The sequence below is a fragment of the Agrilus planipennis genome, unplaced genomic scaffold, assembly GCF_000699045.2.
Source record: "Agrilus planipennis isolate EAB-ADULT unplaced genomic scaffold, Apla_2.0 scaffold164, whole genome shotgun sequence".
In the NCBI taxonomy this organism is placed as follows: Eukaryota; Metazoa; Arthropoda; class Insecta; order Coleoptera; family Buprestidae; genus Agrilus; species Agrilus planipennis.
In genome coordinates this window covers 517405-535166 of record NW_020438992.1, presented here as the reverse complement: position 1 = coordinate 535166, position 17762 = coordinate 517405, and the positions used below count along the sequence as shown (strand labels likewise).

The following is a 17762-nucleotide window of genomic DNA, read 5'->3' as shown; positions in this document are numbered from 1 at the left end:
AACACCTTCTTTATAAACCCCAATAACTACTTGAAGCAAATACATATTATGTACTACAAACTCGCTTACGCAATAAGTATCAATTTTTAATTTAATTAAAAAGTAAATAGAAGCAAAAAATAAAATGTCAAAGTGACCTCTAGGGAAAAGATACTACAAAAATAATGCTGAAATAAGCAGATATAATGTTACAACTTCAACTTTAGAGCCAACAACAACAGTATGATATAAAGCATCAACTCGTGACTTTTGTAGTACCTTGATGGGATTCTAATGGGTTTTTGAGTAGGAATAGGACGTTGTGTCGTTGTTGTGGTTGTGGTGGTGGTAGTGGTGGTTGTTGTTGTTGTTGTTGTTGTCGGGCGAGTGGTTATTCTTTTCGTAGTTGCTGGTTCTTCCACATAATTCAATTCATTTCTTTCTCCCCTAAAGAATTTATTAATAACGTTTCCTATATGTTGTTATAAATTACATACCTAGAAGGTTGTTGCTTGGTAGATTGTCTGTAGTTTACTTGTTCGGATACCTAAAAAATAAATTAAGAAAAGCATTAACTAGCGATGTCATTCGGATTTATCCGTTGACTAGTGGCATTCTAATGATTTTAAAATGAATCTATACCTATTTACCTTATAGAATAATGCTATTGTTAGTGAGTAGGTTGAGCCAAAATTCTAACCAGCATCAGGGGAAAGTTAATTTTCAAAATAAGAGACAGATATTTTTGGACTTTTTCTAATGTTAGGTATAAGATAGCTGAATTTAACAGTACAAGTTCCATATTAATATAAAATGTTGACTTATTAAATAAATATCTTATTATTTTGCTTGAACTACTTGCTATTTTACATTCTAAATTAACCAATTTTATTTTTGAATGAGTTGCTAACTTTTCGATGTTATATGTTCCTTAACCAGTTAATTGTATTTTTGTGGATTTTGTGTATTCATTTCAAATGTCATTTTAGTATCTTTATTCGAAAAATAAATTAACTATAACTATTAACTAAGAATGTGTTTGATGAATATGAAAATTCTTCATCATTATAGAAAAATTCACATTACGATTTAATGACCGAGGACGTTCAAAATTTGCAAGAAACTTTTTTCCATGTCTATAGAAATGACAAATTTCGAAAGACGAACATAACAGTGAATAAATCACGCTTTTTTTTCACACCACTCAAAACATTGACGATGTCATTACACAAATCATATAGGTGTATGGGTTTCTGTATTGATGACGATTAATGAGGTGAAGTATGCGTAGAACCTCTTCACTTATTTTCTGGATAGTATTCAGTTACCATAAAATGAATAAAGTTTCTGTTATATTCTTTGTTTTACAATAAATGAAATTTCCTTTAAAAAAGCATACGCTTTTTAATGTTTCACTTCAAGTACGTAATAAATGACTAATTGTAAGTGAGGAGGTAGGAGTTTTAACCAGTTGTCACAACAGCGAGGAAGTCGGCGAAAAAATTGTAAACCTAGTGTTCCCCACTCGTCCCAGAATAACGCTAAATAACTAAAAATATTGATATTGTTCGACAGATTCCCTGGCAAACGTTCCGAGGAATATTCGAGGACGTAGGTACTGTCCTAACTCTAGGTTTACTTTTTCTCGTTTTTTTTTTGCAGCTTTTCACCTATTTTTAAAGACACGAACCATCACTGTTTTTTTATTACCCTTTTTGAATACTTTAAAAGCTGATATCAATTCCAAAAGTAATCCTACCTGACTATTGTAACTGTTATCATCATAATCTTGTACTCCTCTGCTGTCGTAGATATCTTGTGGGGTGCTATACGCATTTCGGCTTACATATTGTTCGATGGTTCGTTTTGGTGCAGGTTCTTGAGCTATAACCACAGGAGCTGGGGTAGCTTTGTAAGCAGGCTGCTGATTAGTACGTTGCGTAGGATTATTTGAGTACTGCTGAGTATATTCTAAAAACAAAAAAGTACACAAATCTGAAGGACAACAACAATTACAAAATGAATTGCTTACCGATATCACGATATAAATCTACATCTTCGTCATAAAGAGCGTAGTACGGGTCATATTTGGAATTGTATGATTGACTTTCGTTATAAGAAATTCTTGCTGGAGTAGCAGTTGTTACTATTTTTCTTGGGGGTGGACTTGGGCTAGCGTCTTCTACCCTATAACATACATATAGTTATTTGGATAACTAATGTCATTATTCATTCAGTTAAATTCTGTAAATTCTTTTTAGGTTTGAGTATTTATGAAGTTTTATTTGATTAAATAATAAATAATTTGTAAGTATTCGTTAGTTTTAGGGAAGTTTATTTAGTAGAATATGATTATCATGTTTGGGTAATAATCCACTGCGGTTATAATGTTCTTCGACTTTGAAATCGACCATATTGGATTCCTTTATGGGAACAAACTGTATTAATTCAACGTACAAAGTTAAAGCAATTTCATTTAATCAAACAATTTGTTTGTTATAGTTCTTACTAAGAAAAATGAAAGACATGTTCAATTATTTTGACATTGTCAATTTCATTGATTATTTCCAATATGATGATATATTAGGTACATCAATTTTGTATAATTTAAAAGTAGATAGCTGGTAAATTCCATAAAAATTGGTAACGTTTAAGTAGGTAAATACAAGAATAAATTTTATAACATAATTGACATTAGAATGCTATCATTATGTGCATGTTGTACTTCTTTTTAGAACTATACGAGACTACGTGTAATTGATTACGTCTGCAGTATCTTTAAAAGGTTAAATAATTTCGTTACCTTCATTTTTACGTATATGGGCATACAACTAAGTGTAACAATGTTTACCTATTTTTAAGTCAGAATGAAACATCTAATTAGTAATAAAGAAGTGAAAATCAATATACAATGGTAAGAAGAGTCGATATTTATATTGGCTTTTGATAATATTTAATTATAGATACATTTTATTTTCGGCTCTACTTAAGGCCAGCTACAAGCGATTAATTCCGTAATACTTTTCATTCATTTAATTGGAAATCAAATATGTAATTGCATTATTGAGACTACTGCGATGGAAATTAAAAATTTGCTTGTTTTAAACGTTAGCTTAATTCTCAATATTTCGTGAAACTCATTGACTATCGATTTTACTTAAACTTTCGTCTACTGTTTTGGAAATACACCTAAAAGTCAAAAACAACAGGAACCTGCAAATAAACAAAATACGGTTTCTTTACTGTAGACAACAATCAGTCAAGCTTTAGGCCGGCGACATGTTTGAGGTATACCGTCATACCTGCGGCGATGCCGCGTATGAATTTCGAATGCTTTTATTGCTCTTACTATTAAGATTTACTGCATTTTATCAAATAATACTACAGTTGTATAAAGACGAAACTGCATTCTGCATAAAGGGTATGGAACTTTCCCATATTCCTTCTCCTTTTTTGTTTCCGCCTTGGTACTGTGTATATTATGTACACAGTTTCAATTATAATTGATTTTTTCGGCATAATTGTATATACTGTGAGACCTTTTAGTTGAATTTTTGTAAGATTAATTTCAATACATTAAAGTGAATTAATTTTTACCACTACAGATAACCTCAAATTAATGAGAAAAATTGTTGCTGCTGTCACGCCCTCGCCGAGAATCGAACCCCAGAACCTGGCTTTGTCAACCGTTGTTCTACCACTAAGGTATGAGAGGTGACAGTAGCAACAACGACGATAAGTACCTAACTACGAAGGTCATAGAATCGTCGAACCAATTATCATCATTATTAACACTGACACAGTTTAGAAGAATTTTTGTAGGGTTAATTTCAATACATTAAATTAATTTTTACCACTACAGATAATCTCAAATTATTTTTTCATTAATGAGTATCTAGTAGTAAAAATTATTTCACATTAATGTATTGAAATTAACCCTACAAAAATTTTTGTACTTATCGTCGTTGTTGCTGCTGTCATCTGTCGTAGTTTAGTGGAAGAGCAATGGTACGTAAAGCCACGGATCTGGATTCGGTTTCCGACGAATGAGTAACAGCAGCAACAGTCGCAAATATTTCGTCGGCGGTATTGTTATTTTATAGATACCTCGTCCTGAAAGAGAATCTTGAAGCTCATATTCAAACTATCACTGTAACTATGTATGAAAAAGTGTTGGTATGATATGTGGTATTTACGATTTAAAAACATTTACCTGTTTGAGTCTTCTTGTGTAGCTTTGTCAATAAATCGTTTGTTGTTGTTCGTTTGTTGTCTTTCGCTGCTTCGGTCCAAGTTAACTGTGTCGTTTGTTGGTAAAATGTCGTTTTTTACTCTGTCAAGGATAGGAATAGCGGTAGAGGATATAATATGAGGTTCATTTGTTGGTGGTCCTTTTTCAGTAAAAGATTCTTTGTTTGTATTCTTTGCAGTATTATCTGTAGGAAGAACGGTTTGACTTTCGTTTTTGTTTGACTTTTTCATGAGAGACTCCTCTTTGGGAATTCCTTGTTTCCGAGACTGTTCCTTTTGGGCATTCTTTGGGTCTAAATATATAAAAAAGGTACTACTATGCTTTTGATGAGGCTCATTAACAATTTTGTCTTCCTTCCTTATTTCCGTGTTCGTTTCCTGTGGAGAAACATTTGATGATGGAATGGTTTTTAAGGGGTCCGCAGGCTGAGGTTCATCATCATAATAATATTCATAATAGTAATCATCCAATGCTCCATCAGATTTTTTAATTGTCGTTGGGTGTTTCCCATCTGGTTTTACAGTAACTTCCACAATCTCAGTTACTTCTTTTATTTCATCATAAAAATAATAATCATCTGATGAAGGATGGGCTTTCTTTACTTTAGTAGCTTTCTTTGGTTTTGGTGTTGCTGTATGTATAAATCTACTTGTTCCTCTGAATGGCTTAACTGTACTCACTACGTAGTCTTGAGACCTTTTAGTATTTCTCTTGGCGCCCTCACTGTATGGAGTTATGCTTCTAGATGGTTTTTCTTTTTCAGATACTTCCGTTGATGTTGGAATCATTTTGCTATAATGTGATTGCGATTCTTTAGCAACTTGTTGTTCTGTATTGTCTAATTTAACCCTAGGTACATTTCTACGCGATACTCCTTGCTTTGTGCTAATACGGCTAAATGGAACACCTCTACTAATGGGAACGTTGTGTTGGCTGTGAACTTTGACCGGTTCATACCTATGGTTTGAAACTTTTTGATGAGGAACGTTAGAATGAGTTATTACATTTCTAGGTGTATTATTATTATTATTATTATTTATTGTTGGCTTTATAAAGGCTTTTCCATTTGTACTGAAATTTCGGAATATATCATTAGTTCTAGGTGGGATTAACCTATGAACTGGATATAAGGGTGTAGTTGTTGCAAACATTCTTGATGTACGATCAGTAAAACCTTCTAAAAATTTGTCAAAATCAAAATCAGGATCTGCGAATGGATTAACTATATTTTCGTATTTGTTTTCGCTATCTAGGAAATAAGACGGAGGTGGTGGGAAATCGACTGCAATATCATCCTTGCTCGAATCTTCATCTTTGGATGCCTCTTTCTCGGTCGTTTCTTCTTGTTGTTCTTCTTCTGGCTCTTCTTCAGCGTTTCCTCCCTCTTCCGCGTCTTCTTCTTCCTCCTCCTCCTCCTCCTCTTCTTCTTCTTCACCTTCTTCTTCTTTAGCAGTTTCTTCTTGAGCCTTTTCAGTTTTCGTTTCTTGGCCGTCTTTTAATGTAACAGCTTCCTTATTTTCAAGGGGCTGCTCAGTCTGTGCTTCGGTTCGAACGGATGGTTCTGTTCGACCTGATAGTTGTATTGTTTCAGTTCTCACACGTTGATGCTGGTGATTTTGTTGCGGTTTTATTTGATAATTTACAATGTTTTGTTGTACACCCCTTAATTGCTGACTAGAAGTTTGAGGATTATTACTTCGAAAAGAGTTCCTTGTACTATGTTGCAATTGTGAGGTTTGAGGGGCATTGCTTTTAAAGCTTTCCCCCGTAACACGATGCAAAGGAGTCGTTTGAAGGGCGTTGCCTTTAAAGGAGGATTCTTTTGTTACATGCTGCAATGAAGAAGATTCTCTTGGATTTTGTTGCAATAAAGAAGTTTGGGGTGTATTGCTTTTAAAAGAAGATTCTCTTGGATTTTGTTGTAATAAAGAAGTCTGGGCTGTATTGCTTTTAAAAGAAGATTCTCTTGGATTTTGTTGTAATAAAGAAGTCTGGGCTGTATTGCTTTTAAAAGAAGATTCTCTTGGATTTTGTTGTAATAAAGAAGTCTGGGCTGTATTGCTTTTAAAAGAAGATTCTCTTGGATTTTGTTGTAATAAAGAAGTCTGGGCTGTATTGCTTTTAAAAGAAGATTCTCTTGGACTTTGCTGTAATGAAGAAATTTGAGGATCATTGTCTTTAATGGAAGACTCTCTTGCACTTTGTTGTAGCGAAGAAATTTGTTGAGCACTGCTTTTAAAAGGTGATTCCCTTGTACCGAGTTGAGGAGCATTGGCCTTGAAGGTTTCTTTCTGCTGTAGTGGCTGTGCTGCTACATTCTGTATAGAACTGGGAACTCTAAATCTTCTACCATTTGGATTTCTAGGATGATTTGTTGCTGTCTGTCGATGCTGATGTCGATTCTGAGTGTGTCTGTTCGTCGGATATTGCCTAACATTCAATGGAGTATGTTGTTCAGACGCAGGTAATTGAGGCGATACTTCAAACTGATGCGGTTTTACTGATTTTACGGGTTGTCGTAGTCGTCTGTCATTTGCTTCATGTTGCACTTGGAATGGAGTTGGTGGAGGTTTTGTCGAAGGAACTTCAAACTGCTTTGGTGCAGGAGATTGAATGGGGTTAACACTCTGATTTGAAGCTACTGCACTATTTGGTAATGGAGGGGGGCGTAAATTGTAAGGGTTATAATCGTAAGGGGGATTGGGTTTAGGTATTGGCTTCCAAGAATTTGTATCTCGGCTGGCAATAAAGCTAAAAATCAAGTTAATCAATTATGTCAGTACTAATTTCGTCTGACTTTACCTTTGGGTGTCTGTCTCTCGTTTTCGTCTCGTTTTCTTAGTCTCTATGTCGTTTGTTAGTAAAATGTCGTCTTCGTAGTCGGGTTTTACACTGATGAATAATGAAACAGTTACAAATGATATAATGGCTTTATTATAATCTCATACCTGTAATTTTGAAGTGTCTGTTGTTGGGTTCCAAAAGATATTACACCAATTTTTTCCCCACCACGACCACTAGAAGTCTATTAACAAAATCATTATTAATAATTAAACTGGGACGTATGAAAAGAAGGTAGGTATTTTCTTACTGGGATTGCATTGCCATGCCTTAGACCGTCTCTATCTCTCTGGACTTGACCAATGGTTGACGGCTGACCTCTGAGAACCCTTTGAGGTGCATCATTCTCAATCTCTTCAGCAGGTGGATAAGATTCTTCTTCATCAACATACAATTGCTGTTGTTGTTGTTGCTAGAAGAATTATTTTATATTTACCTTTCGTATGACTATTTGGCCAATCGTTGTTGATAATCATACCTTATTATTAATAATTTCATGATGCAGCTTCCTAGGTTGTCCTCTAGATGTTACCACAGCTTGGGGTTGGGGTGGTGGAGGTGGTGGAGGATGAGAATATCTCTGTCGTGAGTCGGATCTTAAAGGTGCAGATGTGGCGGAAACTGACGAGGAGGACAATGTAACAGCTGCGATGTCTAATCCTTCACAGCCAACGTTTCTTGGCCAATCACATGTTTGAAGTTCATGGCTTAAGTAAAAAAAAATGTTAAACAACAAGCGAAAACCCTGTATTTATTTTAATTAAAATAATAAAATGACAACACCGAATGTTAATTGTTCACAAATATTAACGAAAAGAAATGCAATAAATTTCTTTATTACCTACTATGATTTGGATTGTTTGTAAAAATTTTAAATACATACTAATATAATAAGTCAATTTATAATAATGTATAGATAAATCGTTCTGTTGAGTCTTTCTTGTAAATCGTTTAAAAATAGTAAGTTGAATTTGATATTTATTTGGCTCAATAATAAAAGTTCTAACCCAATTAACTTTTTACCGCTATATCAAAGCACTGTGTAAACTCCTAAGTCTAAATACTTGAAAAGACATTTCTATTACAACGTAGGCGAAATCTAAGAAAGGAACATTAAATTTATTCCCTAAAAGACTGAAAAAGGGGTTCCATCGATAAAGCTACAACCAAAACCGTTGAGTCATGAAGCTTACAATATTGCACAAATGTTCATTATACAACAATATCATCCATTATATAATGACACTAAAGGTGTAAAATAGGGGTAGTCATTTAATCAAATTCCACTCGCGTGAAGTCGCGGGTACTAGCTAACTAAATGCATAAACGATGAACATATTTTTCATTTAATTTAATTTCACATAGATTAAATAGATACGTACTATTATGCACAAGTTAAATTTTAAATGGTTGAGTAAAAAAGATCAAGAAAATCTTCACGGTTTTCGGTTTCAATTGGCTACAAATTGTTTACAAGGTTACACAGCAACATGTGTATTAAAAAGCAAACATAAGCAAATTTCCACATTTAATTGGCGTTACCTACTACTAATTCTGATTAGGGTCAATGCCAATGAAATCTAGAAAGCTAATATGCTGAAGAATAAGCTAGAAGTAGAACGCACTACAAAGAACTCTATTATATCCATTTAATTAGGATAAAACAACATTTCAATTTACGTTTGCATTTTTTACTAAATTATATTATTTACCTGTACATAAGGCCTCCTGTGCATGATTCCAAAAGGGCACCACCAAAAACACATACATAGTATTGGGTACAATCGTTGGGATGGGGATAGTAACCAAATTCTTCGGGACAATCGAAATTTGCTACTCTTTTTTCTTCGGAAATGGTGTGTCTACTGGAACTGATTTTCCGCTGATTGCTTGCTGCATCTGAGAATAATAAAAGAAAAAGTAAATGACTGTGGGGCGACAACGTAACAAACTAATAAATTACATAATATAAAATTTTCTATGAAATAAATTGATACAGATGAAGCAAAACGTTTACTGAATGTAGAAATTACGCGTTTCTGTGTTGACTTTTCTTTTCTTTTGATGATACCGCCCTTTGATGATTGCACGTATCAAGCCTGAAAATTTCATTCCTCTGGCTAATGTTTAACCTTTTAGATATTACCCAACTATAATGTTAATTGATTCAGATCTACACTTCGTTTAATATATAAATAGTTGAAACGTCTATATAAATAACGGGCTATTAAATTAAGTAAGTAATAAGGATACATTCTGAACAAATATGAGTTACTGGTTTTAGATGGATGAAGAAATTAAATTTCCGAAGCGTTAGTTTAGACCTAATTTTAATATACCATATAGTCTTTTGTAGTGTTAAAAAATTTCAGTTCAGCATTCTGCAACAAATTATGTTTTTATGAGTTACTATTCTTCCATAAACCTAAACTGTCTAGCATTAATTATGTAAACAATACCTACTTAGTATTTGTTATTGCAATGTTTGTAATATTGCCAGACAGCATTACCTAATTCGACTATAAATAGTATCGCAATACTAAATTTAAATGCATAAATATAGCTAGCAATTTATTCAAATTGCCGTGATGAATACATCTAATCACCATAACTTGCGTTTATGTACAGAGTGTCTAGTTCTACTTAAATGATACATCAACGTTTCATGTAGATGGGCTTCTTTTTATAAAAATGTTATAAATACGCTGAATTTTTACTTAATTTCAAATATCACACTATAGGCCGCGTATCGCCATCTAGAAATATCTACTGCAGCAGGTAAAACTTCAAAATGGGGGCTTACAAATGTGATCTACCAAGCAAACTGAATTAATGACAAAAATTATCAGTAGATGGCGATATACTTCCAAACCTTGATATTGTGCCAATTTAGTTTTGTGAAACAGCTCCGATTAGACCGGTGAGTTACCGTGCTGATAAGAACTGATAAATTTGAAATCGCTATCCACGTTTGGTAGTTTCGATTTTCTAACCAAGAAGTTTATGTTCTTTATTAATTTAGAATAGGTATAGAATATTTGTCTAATTCTCCTAACGTCAATGGTGTGATGGAGTTGATTCAATTGCGTTCTTCATTTTTTGCATACATCCCTTGTAATATAATAATGCCCAGTTTCTTAAGCAAAGTAAGCAAAGTAAACAACATTAGAAATTTTATTGAACTCTCTAATGTTGCTTAATCTTAATGATTTTTTTAGGTATTCATTATTATGAAATTAGTAGTATATTAATATTTACTTAGTAACTAATATACGTCTGTGCCTTTAATAAGAACATTGAGATCTAAGTATGATAGTGTCGAAAAATTACTGACAAAGAACTTATTCTGTTCTTAATAATTTGGTTAACATATGAAATTATTCACTTACCAGCAGATATCAATTGAAAACAAGTTAATCAGTTTACTGACAAAATTTTGAAGCCCTTGAAGTACCCTTCATAGTAAAATGAAACGTTATTAATAATAATAAAAGTTAAAACTGATAAATAAATTTGGACGTAGTTTAAAATTCATATTCGTATTTACTATAAGATTAACTATTATGTAAGCCTGATGGAATATAAAACAGTTTTAACGCAAAAGATAGGTCCAGTAGTTCCAGAAATAGACACCACAGACACTGACTTATGTGGATTGCGGAATTCAGACTAAGTATGTGAAATAAGGGATGATAAAAGATGTTTCTCTGTTGCAATAAATCGACTGAGAAACCAGCGCTTATGAAAGGAGATAGTCACATTAGGTGTTACAACCCCAAACAAATTGTGCTTAAGAGTGTTTTGATAACTTATATTTTAGCATTATTAATTCCATATTAGGTAGCATTTGAATGTCTAATACAGTGTACTAATCAAGTAAACTAATTTACACCACAAAGGCTAATAAAGGTGTTATTTAACTGTTATTATATATTCCTTCATAGAGTAGTTAAACGTCACATACCTTAATGGTAATGAAATATTTGACAATCCAATTTATGTCCAATTTATGGTTTCGTTGCCCAACTATGTTTGAAAAAGCAATTTAGAAGAGACTTAAAATCTCGTTGGCACAAATCTACAGGAACCTCAAAATAAGGGGTCTCCCAGAAACCACGTAGGGTTAATCGAACAAAGGCTACGTTGAACCATAAAAGGGAAGAGGGGATGGGTCCAAGTAAAAGCCTTAAAGGGAGGCTGGACGAAAAGCTACGGCACATCACGTGGGGGAGGAAGGTCTAATGGTATAAAAATTCGAGCCACCTGGTTTATGGAAGACCTCTAAGTGGAGGGAAGATTTGCAAAACTGAATATTATTCAGTACAAAGATAATTACTCAAATGAACAAGTATCAGGCTTTAACAAACCAAAAAACCTTTTGAGTGAATTAAATTATTTCGAAAGTTGAAAAAACCTCTGTAACATTTTTAAATATGATAAAATTGAAACATTAAAGGAAATACTATTCAAGAAGTTTTATATGTCAACGTATTTCAACTTATTTCTCTCCATATGACCGCTTTAGATTGTTGAATTTTCTTTTAATGTTTTTCATTAGATATTACAAAGTAGACGTGTTTTTGGACACGTTGTCTGGTATTTTTATGATTATGAAAGTACATCATCAATTTCTCATTAAGATAAATAAAATGGTAAATGGTACATACCTACCTACCTAGCAAATCAAAAAGTTATGACAATATTATATCTATACTTTACTCATATATCATTTCAAAAGAGGTCAAAATGATTTAAAAGCTTTTATTAAGGAGGTTTGGGAGTATATAAATATATAAAAACAGTACCGCCTCCAAAGCCTCCCCCTCTTAGCTACACCACGGTAAAAAGTTATTTCTCTAATTTACGGGGTAAATCGAAAATTGATTTATAGACCTTCCTAACTATAGCTTCATTAATAATAAGATTTATTACCGTATTATTAGATCATAGTATTGGTGTATTTACAAATCACATATATGCATTTAAATATTGTATGTATCTATACAAGTATACAGCATATTATATACTGCCAAACAGCTGACAGAAAAGCGATTCAAATTATTGTATACAACACCTGTTCTGATCTAGAAAGAGTCACTTTCCAATGTCACTGATGTTTATATTTGACCACTTTCTTCTGTGAGCAAATGCACCAATAGCATCGTGTTGTTTAATGGCAAATTTAATAGATTTAACGATTTTGGATGTAATAAAACTACTACTTAAACACAACCATTAAATTGCACCGAAGTGTTTCATTTTAATTACAGTGTCAGCAACAGTAACCGCATGTAGCAATGACTATTTTGTATTATATTAGTTATATTCCCTTTATTTTCTAAAGACGAACTGCAACTAATTTGTTTCTAGTTTCTAGAGTTGTTTCTAACATGCTAAATAAAATCATCATCAGCATCATCAATCAGGGTATTCAGTTCTAAGACTTAATAATTTTCGGATTTTCCTATTGTAACTAGAATATTTCATAAATGCCTTATATGATACGCTCTCGTAGAGCCTGATCTGACCTAGAAATGTTAAGGTTTTCCCTAAGAAGTTTCTTTTCATGGTGGTTTCGATAAAATGGTTTTGTTTAAAAACAAGATCGTTTAGATGACTAGAAAGAAGGTGTTAAAGTCTTAGTGATTCCTTTAATGTATTTAAAATTTCATAACGGTTCAATATTAATCGCCTTTACATCTAATTATGAATATCTGAAATAATATAATAATAATTAACAACAAGTGAATTTAATATTATTCCTTTATGTATTGTTGCCCTAACACCTACACTACATCTCAAGTGAAGCAACAATGCATGTTATTTATATCTAGAGGGCAATTAACTGCGGACAGGNGTGTATTGCTTTTAAAAGAAGATTCTCTTGGATTTTGTTGCAATAAAGAAGTCTGGGCTGTATTGCTTTTAAAAGAAGATTCTCTTGGATTTTGTTGTAATAAAGAAGTCTGGGCTGTATTGCTTTTAAAAGAAGATTCTCTTGGACTTTGCTGTAATGAAGAAATTTGAGGATCATTGTCTTTAATGGAAGACTCTCTTGCACTTTGTTGTAGCGAAGAAATTTGTTGAGCACTGCTTTTAAAAGGTGATTCCCTTGTACCGAGTTGAGGAGCATTGGCCTTGAAGGTTTCTTTCTGCTGTAGTGGCTGTGCTGCTACATTCTGTATAGAACTGGGAACTCTAAATCTTCTACCATTTGGATTTCTAGGATGATTTGTTGCTGTCTGTCGATGCTGATGTCGATTCTGAGTGTGTCTGTTCGTCGGATATTGCCTAACATTCAATGGAGTATGTTGTTCAGACGCAGGTAATTGAGGCGATACTTCAAACTGATGCGGTTTTACTGATTTTACGGGTTGTCGTAGTCGTCTGTCATTTGCTTCATGTTGCACTTGGAATGGAGTTGGTGGAGGTTTTGTCGAAGGAACTTCAAACTGCTTTGGTGCAGGAGATTGAATGGGGTTAACACTCTGATTTGAAGCTACTGCACTATTTGGTAATGGAGGGGGGCGTAAATTGTAAGGGTTATAATCGTAAGGGGGATTGGGTTTAGGTATTGGCTTCCAAGAATTTGTATCTCGGCTGGCAATAAAGCTAAAAATCAAGTTAATCAATTATGTCAGTACTAATTTCGTCTGACTTTACCTTTGGGTGTCTGTCTCTCGTTTTCGTCTCGTTTTCTTAGTCTCTATGTCGTTTGTTAGTAAAATGTCGTCTTCGTAGTCGGGTTTTACACTGATGAATAATGAAACAGTTACAAATGATATAATGGCTTTATTATAATCTCATACCTGTAATTTTGAAGTGTCTGTTGTTGGGTTCCAAAAGATATTACACCAATTTTTTCCCCACCACGACCACTAGAAGTCTATTAACAAAATCATTATTAATAATTAAACTGGGACGTATGAAAAGAAGGTAGGTATTTTCTTACTGGGATTGCATTGCCATGCCTTAGACCGTCTCTATCTCTCTGGACTTGACCAATGGTTGACGGCTGACCTCTGAGAACCCTTTGAGGTGCATCATTCTCAATCTCTTCAGCAGGTGGATAAGATTCTTCTTCATCAACATACAATTGCTGTTGTTGTTGTTGCTAGAAGAATTATTTTATATTTACCTTTCGTATGACTATTTGGCCAATCGTTGTTGATAATCATACCTTATTATTAATAATTTCATGATGCAGCTTCCTAGGTTGTCCTCTAGATGTTACCACAGCTTGGGGTTGGGGTGGTGGAGGTGGTGGAGGATGAGAATATCTCTGTCGTGAGTCGGATCTTAAAGGTGCAGATGTGGCGGAAACTGACGAGGAGGACAATGTAACAGCTGCGATGTCTAATCCTTCACAGCCAACGTTTCTTGGCCAATCACATGTTTGAAGTTCATGGCTTAAGTAAAAAAAAATGTTAAACAACAAGCGAAAACCCTGTATTTATTTTAATTAAAATAATAAAATGACAACACCGAATGTTAATTGTTCACAAATATTAACGAAAAGAAATGCAATAAATTTCTTTATTACCTACTATGATTTGGATTGTTTGTAAAAATTTTAAATACATACTAATATAATAAGTCAATTTATAATAATGTATNATACAAAGATGGATTGAAAAGAAGCCGAAAGTTTTATGGCTAAAGAAATAAGCATACATTATATCTATTGCAGATCGCACATGATCACAATATGACACCTACAAACTTGCTATTGTATTTTTATTGTAAAGGTCACGTTAATTCAAAATGGATGCACAGATTTTTTTAATATTGACGTATTATGTAACTGAAGTACAATAGCACCATGCTGTACTAGAAAAATGGATTAACAATTTGAGATTACTACTGAAAATAGAAGCGATGTGTGAATGCAATTCAATGTGTTTTCAAAATATATCTAATTAACTATAGCAAAATCCAATTTTTTCCAAATAAAATAAACAGCAAATTTCATATGTGTTTGACTACTATAACAAGCACCTCAGTAAGACATTACAGTATATAAAGTCGTATTTAATGTATAACGGTGATTGTTACTTATTTGCATTTTTATGCTGCGATTATTATAAATCAATATTTTCCAAGATTTTTCATCTATAGGTCAGTTCATACGAAGCGTAATTTAATATTATTCCTTTATGTATTGTTGCCCTAACACCTACACTACATCTCAAGTGAAGCAACAATGCATGTTATTTATATCTAGAGGGCAATTAACTGCGGACAGGTTAGCAAGTAATAAGAATATTTACGTTTTAGAAAGTGTTTTAAACGTTCTTCGTGTAACAATTAACATTTAATTGTAAGATTTTATACACAGTGCCATTTGATATACATTACATTCTTTGGGTATTAACTATTACTTCATAATTTGTGGCTGTTACGCTAAAATTACTACTACTATAATAGTTACCTACTATCAGTAATAATTTTTTACATATAGGTATGTTATTTTAGTATATTACGTGTAGTAACTAGTTTGTTGTTTTCTAATTATTAATCTTTTCACAATAAAGAATAATTGCACGTGTTCCTAATGCTTTTTACCATTTTACTTTTATGACCCTAATGGAGGATTTGCTATTAGATTTGTAAGAAACTGCCCAAACCACAAAAAAGACGATAATGATTTTTAAAAAAAACTTGCCTAAGCGTCTTTTGGTCAAGTGGCTGAATAAAATACATATCCTTATAGTGTTTCAAATTAAAGATCCATAGTGGGCACCATTATTTTTTATCAACAAAGAGACTCATATTTAACAAAATGAGCATTTCATTTCATTTATAAGTAAAGAATCGGTAGAGTTATATTTTTATCTTTCTTAAAAAGTTCTTTCTTCTTTAATACCGTCATATAAAGTATGCACATTAGTTGGTGACTCTACGCTAATAAGAGAACAAAAATCTTGCAAAAGTATGGTTCATAAATTTTCTAAAAATCCGTAAGCTTTCAGGCATAAGTTCGTAGCGAATGGGAGGTCATTTTACAACCACACCCGTTGATTCTAAGAACGACCTCGCAAAGAAAGAAAAAAGACAATCACGAATTAGACCATAAACTCGATACTCAAGTGCCTGCAACTTAGTACATTCACTGTAACAGCTTTGTAAATTAATTCTGAAACGACCTACCCACACGATTCCTAAATAACATCCGTTTTCTTATAAATCCTGCTTTGTTGTTATAAATAGCCAACATGAGCTGCCTTAATTGGTATACACAAACAATCAGGCGGGATGATCTTCATAAGATTAATACAGAATAATGAAAAGGTCGAAGCATATAGGTACGTATAATACTGGATCTGAAATAAAAGTGAATGAAGCCAACCAAGTACCACTTAAAATCATATCTGACGGCCCTTTCCAATAAATAATAATTACTGCAACGTCCACTGAATCTGTTAAGTATATGAGTTATGAACAACCAAGCAATATTTATGATTGCAGACACCCTGTAATCATTAAAAAAGATATGGTTGAAGATTTCTACCATTAGTAGGAGGTAACCTTTTCCTTTGTGCATTTTTGAAGGGAATATCAAATCATTAACAACAGTTTCCCAGTAGCACATATGTATTATGTAAACTGAGCATTTGTCTACAACATGTACGCCCACTAGCACCTTATCATCCTATCTAATGTTTATGTATACCCGTTTGACATCCGATTATATGACAACATCCTGGACACATTATAAATATATATTTTAAACAGTACGTTCACTCCCTTCATATGCCTTAAAATCTCTCTCTTCCGACAATTCGCCACTTCATTGACGAATTTCCCTTTAAGCAGGGTGTTTTGTACAGAGTGTCATCGTAAAGCCACAGTAGGTACAGATAAATTCTGCATCTATACATAAAATTGATTTATGACCGCTTGCAAAAAAGCCGGCATTTTAGGTTAGATCAAAGGAGTAACCATACTGTATGAAACATCTGTATAGTAAGCCTTGAATATCAGCAGTAGGTGAGTTAGTAAGTTCCCTGATTCTATCCTTCATTTAGATGCCTCAATAACCAGCTAATTCCAGAAAGGTCAATTAACCGACGAGAACAGACTCATAGATTATGGTGAGTGCGTAGTCAGGCTTTAATCAACCAGGCAAAAAAGGAAAATGGAGAGCAACATCACAAAAAGAAAAAGAAAATGAAAAATAAGANTAATCCTTCACAGCCAACGTTTCTTGGCCAATCACATGTTTGAAGTTCATGGCTTAAGTAAAAAAAAATGTTAAACAACAAGCGAAAACCCTGTATTTATTTTAATTAAAATAATAAAATGACAACACCGAATGTTAATTGTTCACAAATATTAACGAAAAGAAATGCAATAAATTTCTTTATTACCTACTATGATTTGGATTGTTTGTAAAAATTTTAAATACATACTAATATAATAAGTCAATTTATAATAATGTATAGATAAATCGTTCTGTTGAGTCTTTCTTGTAAATCGTTTAAAAATAGTAAGTTGAATTTGATATTTATTTGGCTCAATAATAAAAGTTCTAACCCAATTAACTTTTTACCGCTATATCAAAGCACTGTGTAAACTCCTAAGTCTAAATACTTGAAAAGACATTTCTATTACAACGTAGGCGAAATCTAAGAAAGGAACATTAAATTTATTCCCTAAAAGACTGAAAAAGGGGTTCCATCGATAAAGC

The 17762-nt window shown here is 33.1% G+C and overlaps 1 protein-coding gene across 1 annotated transcript in view; it reads right to left on the bottom strand.

Moving 5' to 3' along the window:
• The window catches only part of LOC108739790, a 93475-nt gene that overhangs the window by 7590 nt on the left and 68123 nt on the right, over positions 1-17762 (bottom strand). Inside the window, exons 3-13 of the mRNA XM_025975712.1 lie at positions 14253-14481; positions 14025-14186; positions 13849-13958; positions 13560-13684; positions 8785-8971; positions 7551-7779; positions 7323-7484; positions 7180-7256; positions 2012-2166; positions 1739-1950; positions 477-526 (exon numbers count right to left, since the gene is read on the bottom strand). Of these exons, the coding sequence (XP_025831497.1) occupies positions 477-526; positions 1739-1950; positions 2012-2166; positions 7180-7256; positions 7323-7484; positions 7551-7779; positions 8785-8971; positions 13560-13684; positions 13849-13958; positions 14025-14186; positions 14253-14481 (1698 nt within the window). The remainder of the gene's footprint in view (positions 1-476; positions 527-1738; positions 1951-2011; positions 2167-7179; positions 7257-7322; positions 7485-7550; positions 7780-8784; positions 8972-13559; positions 13685-13848; positions 13959-14024; positions 14187-14252; positions 14482-17762) is intronic.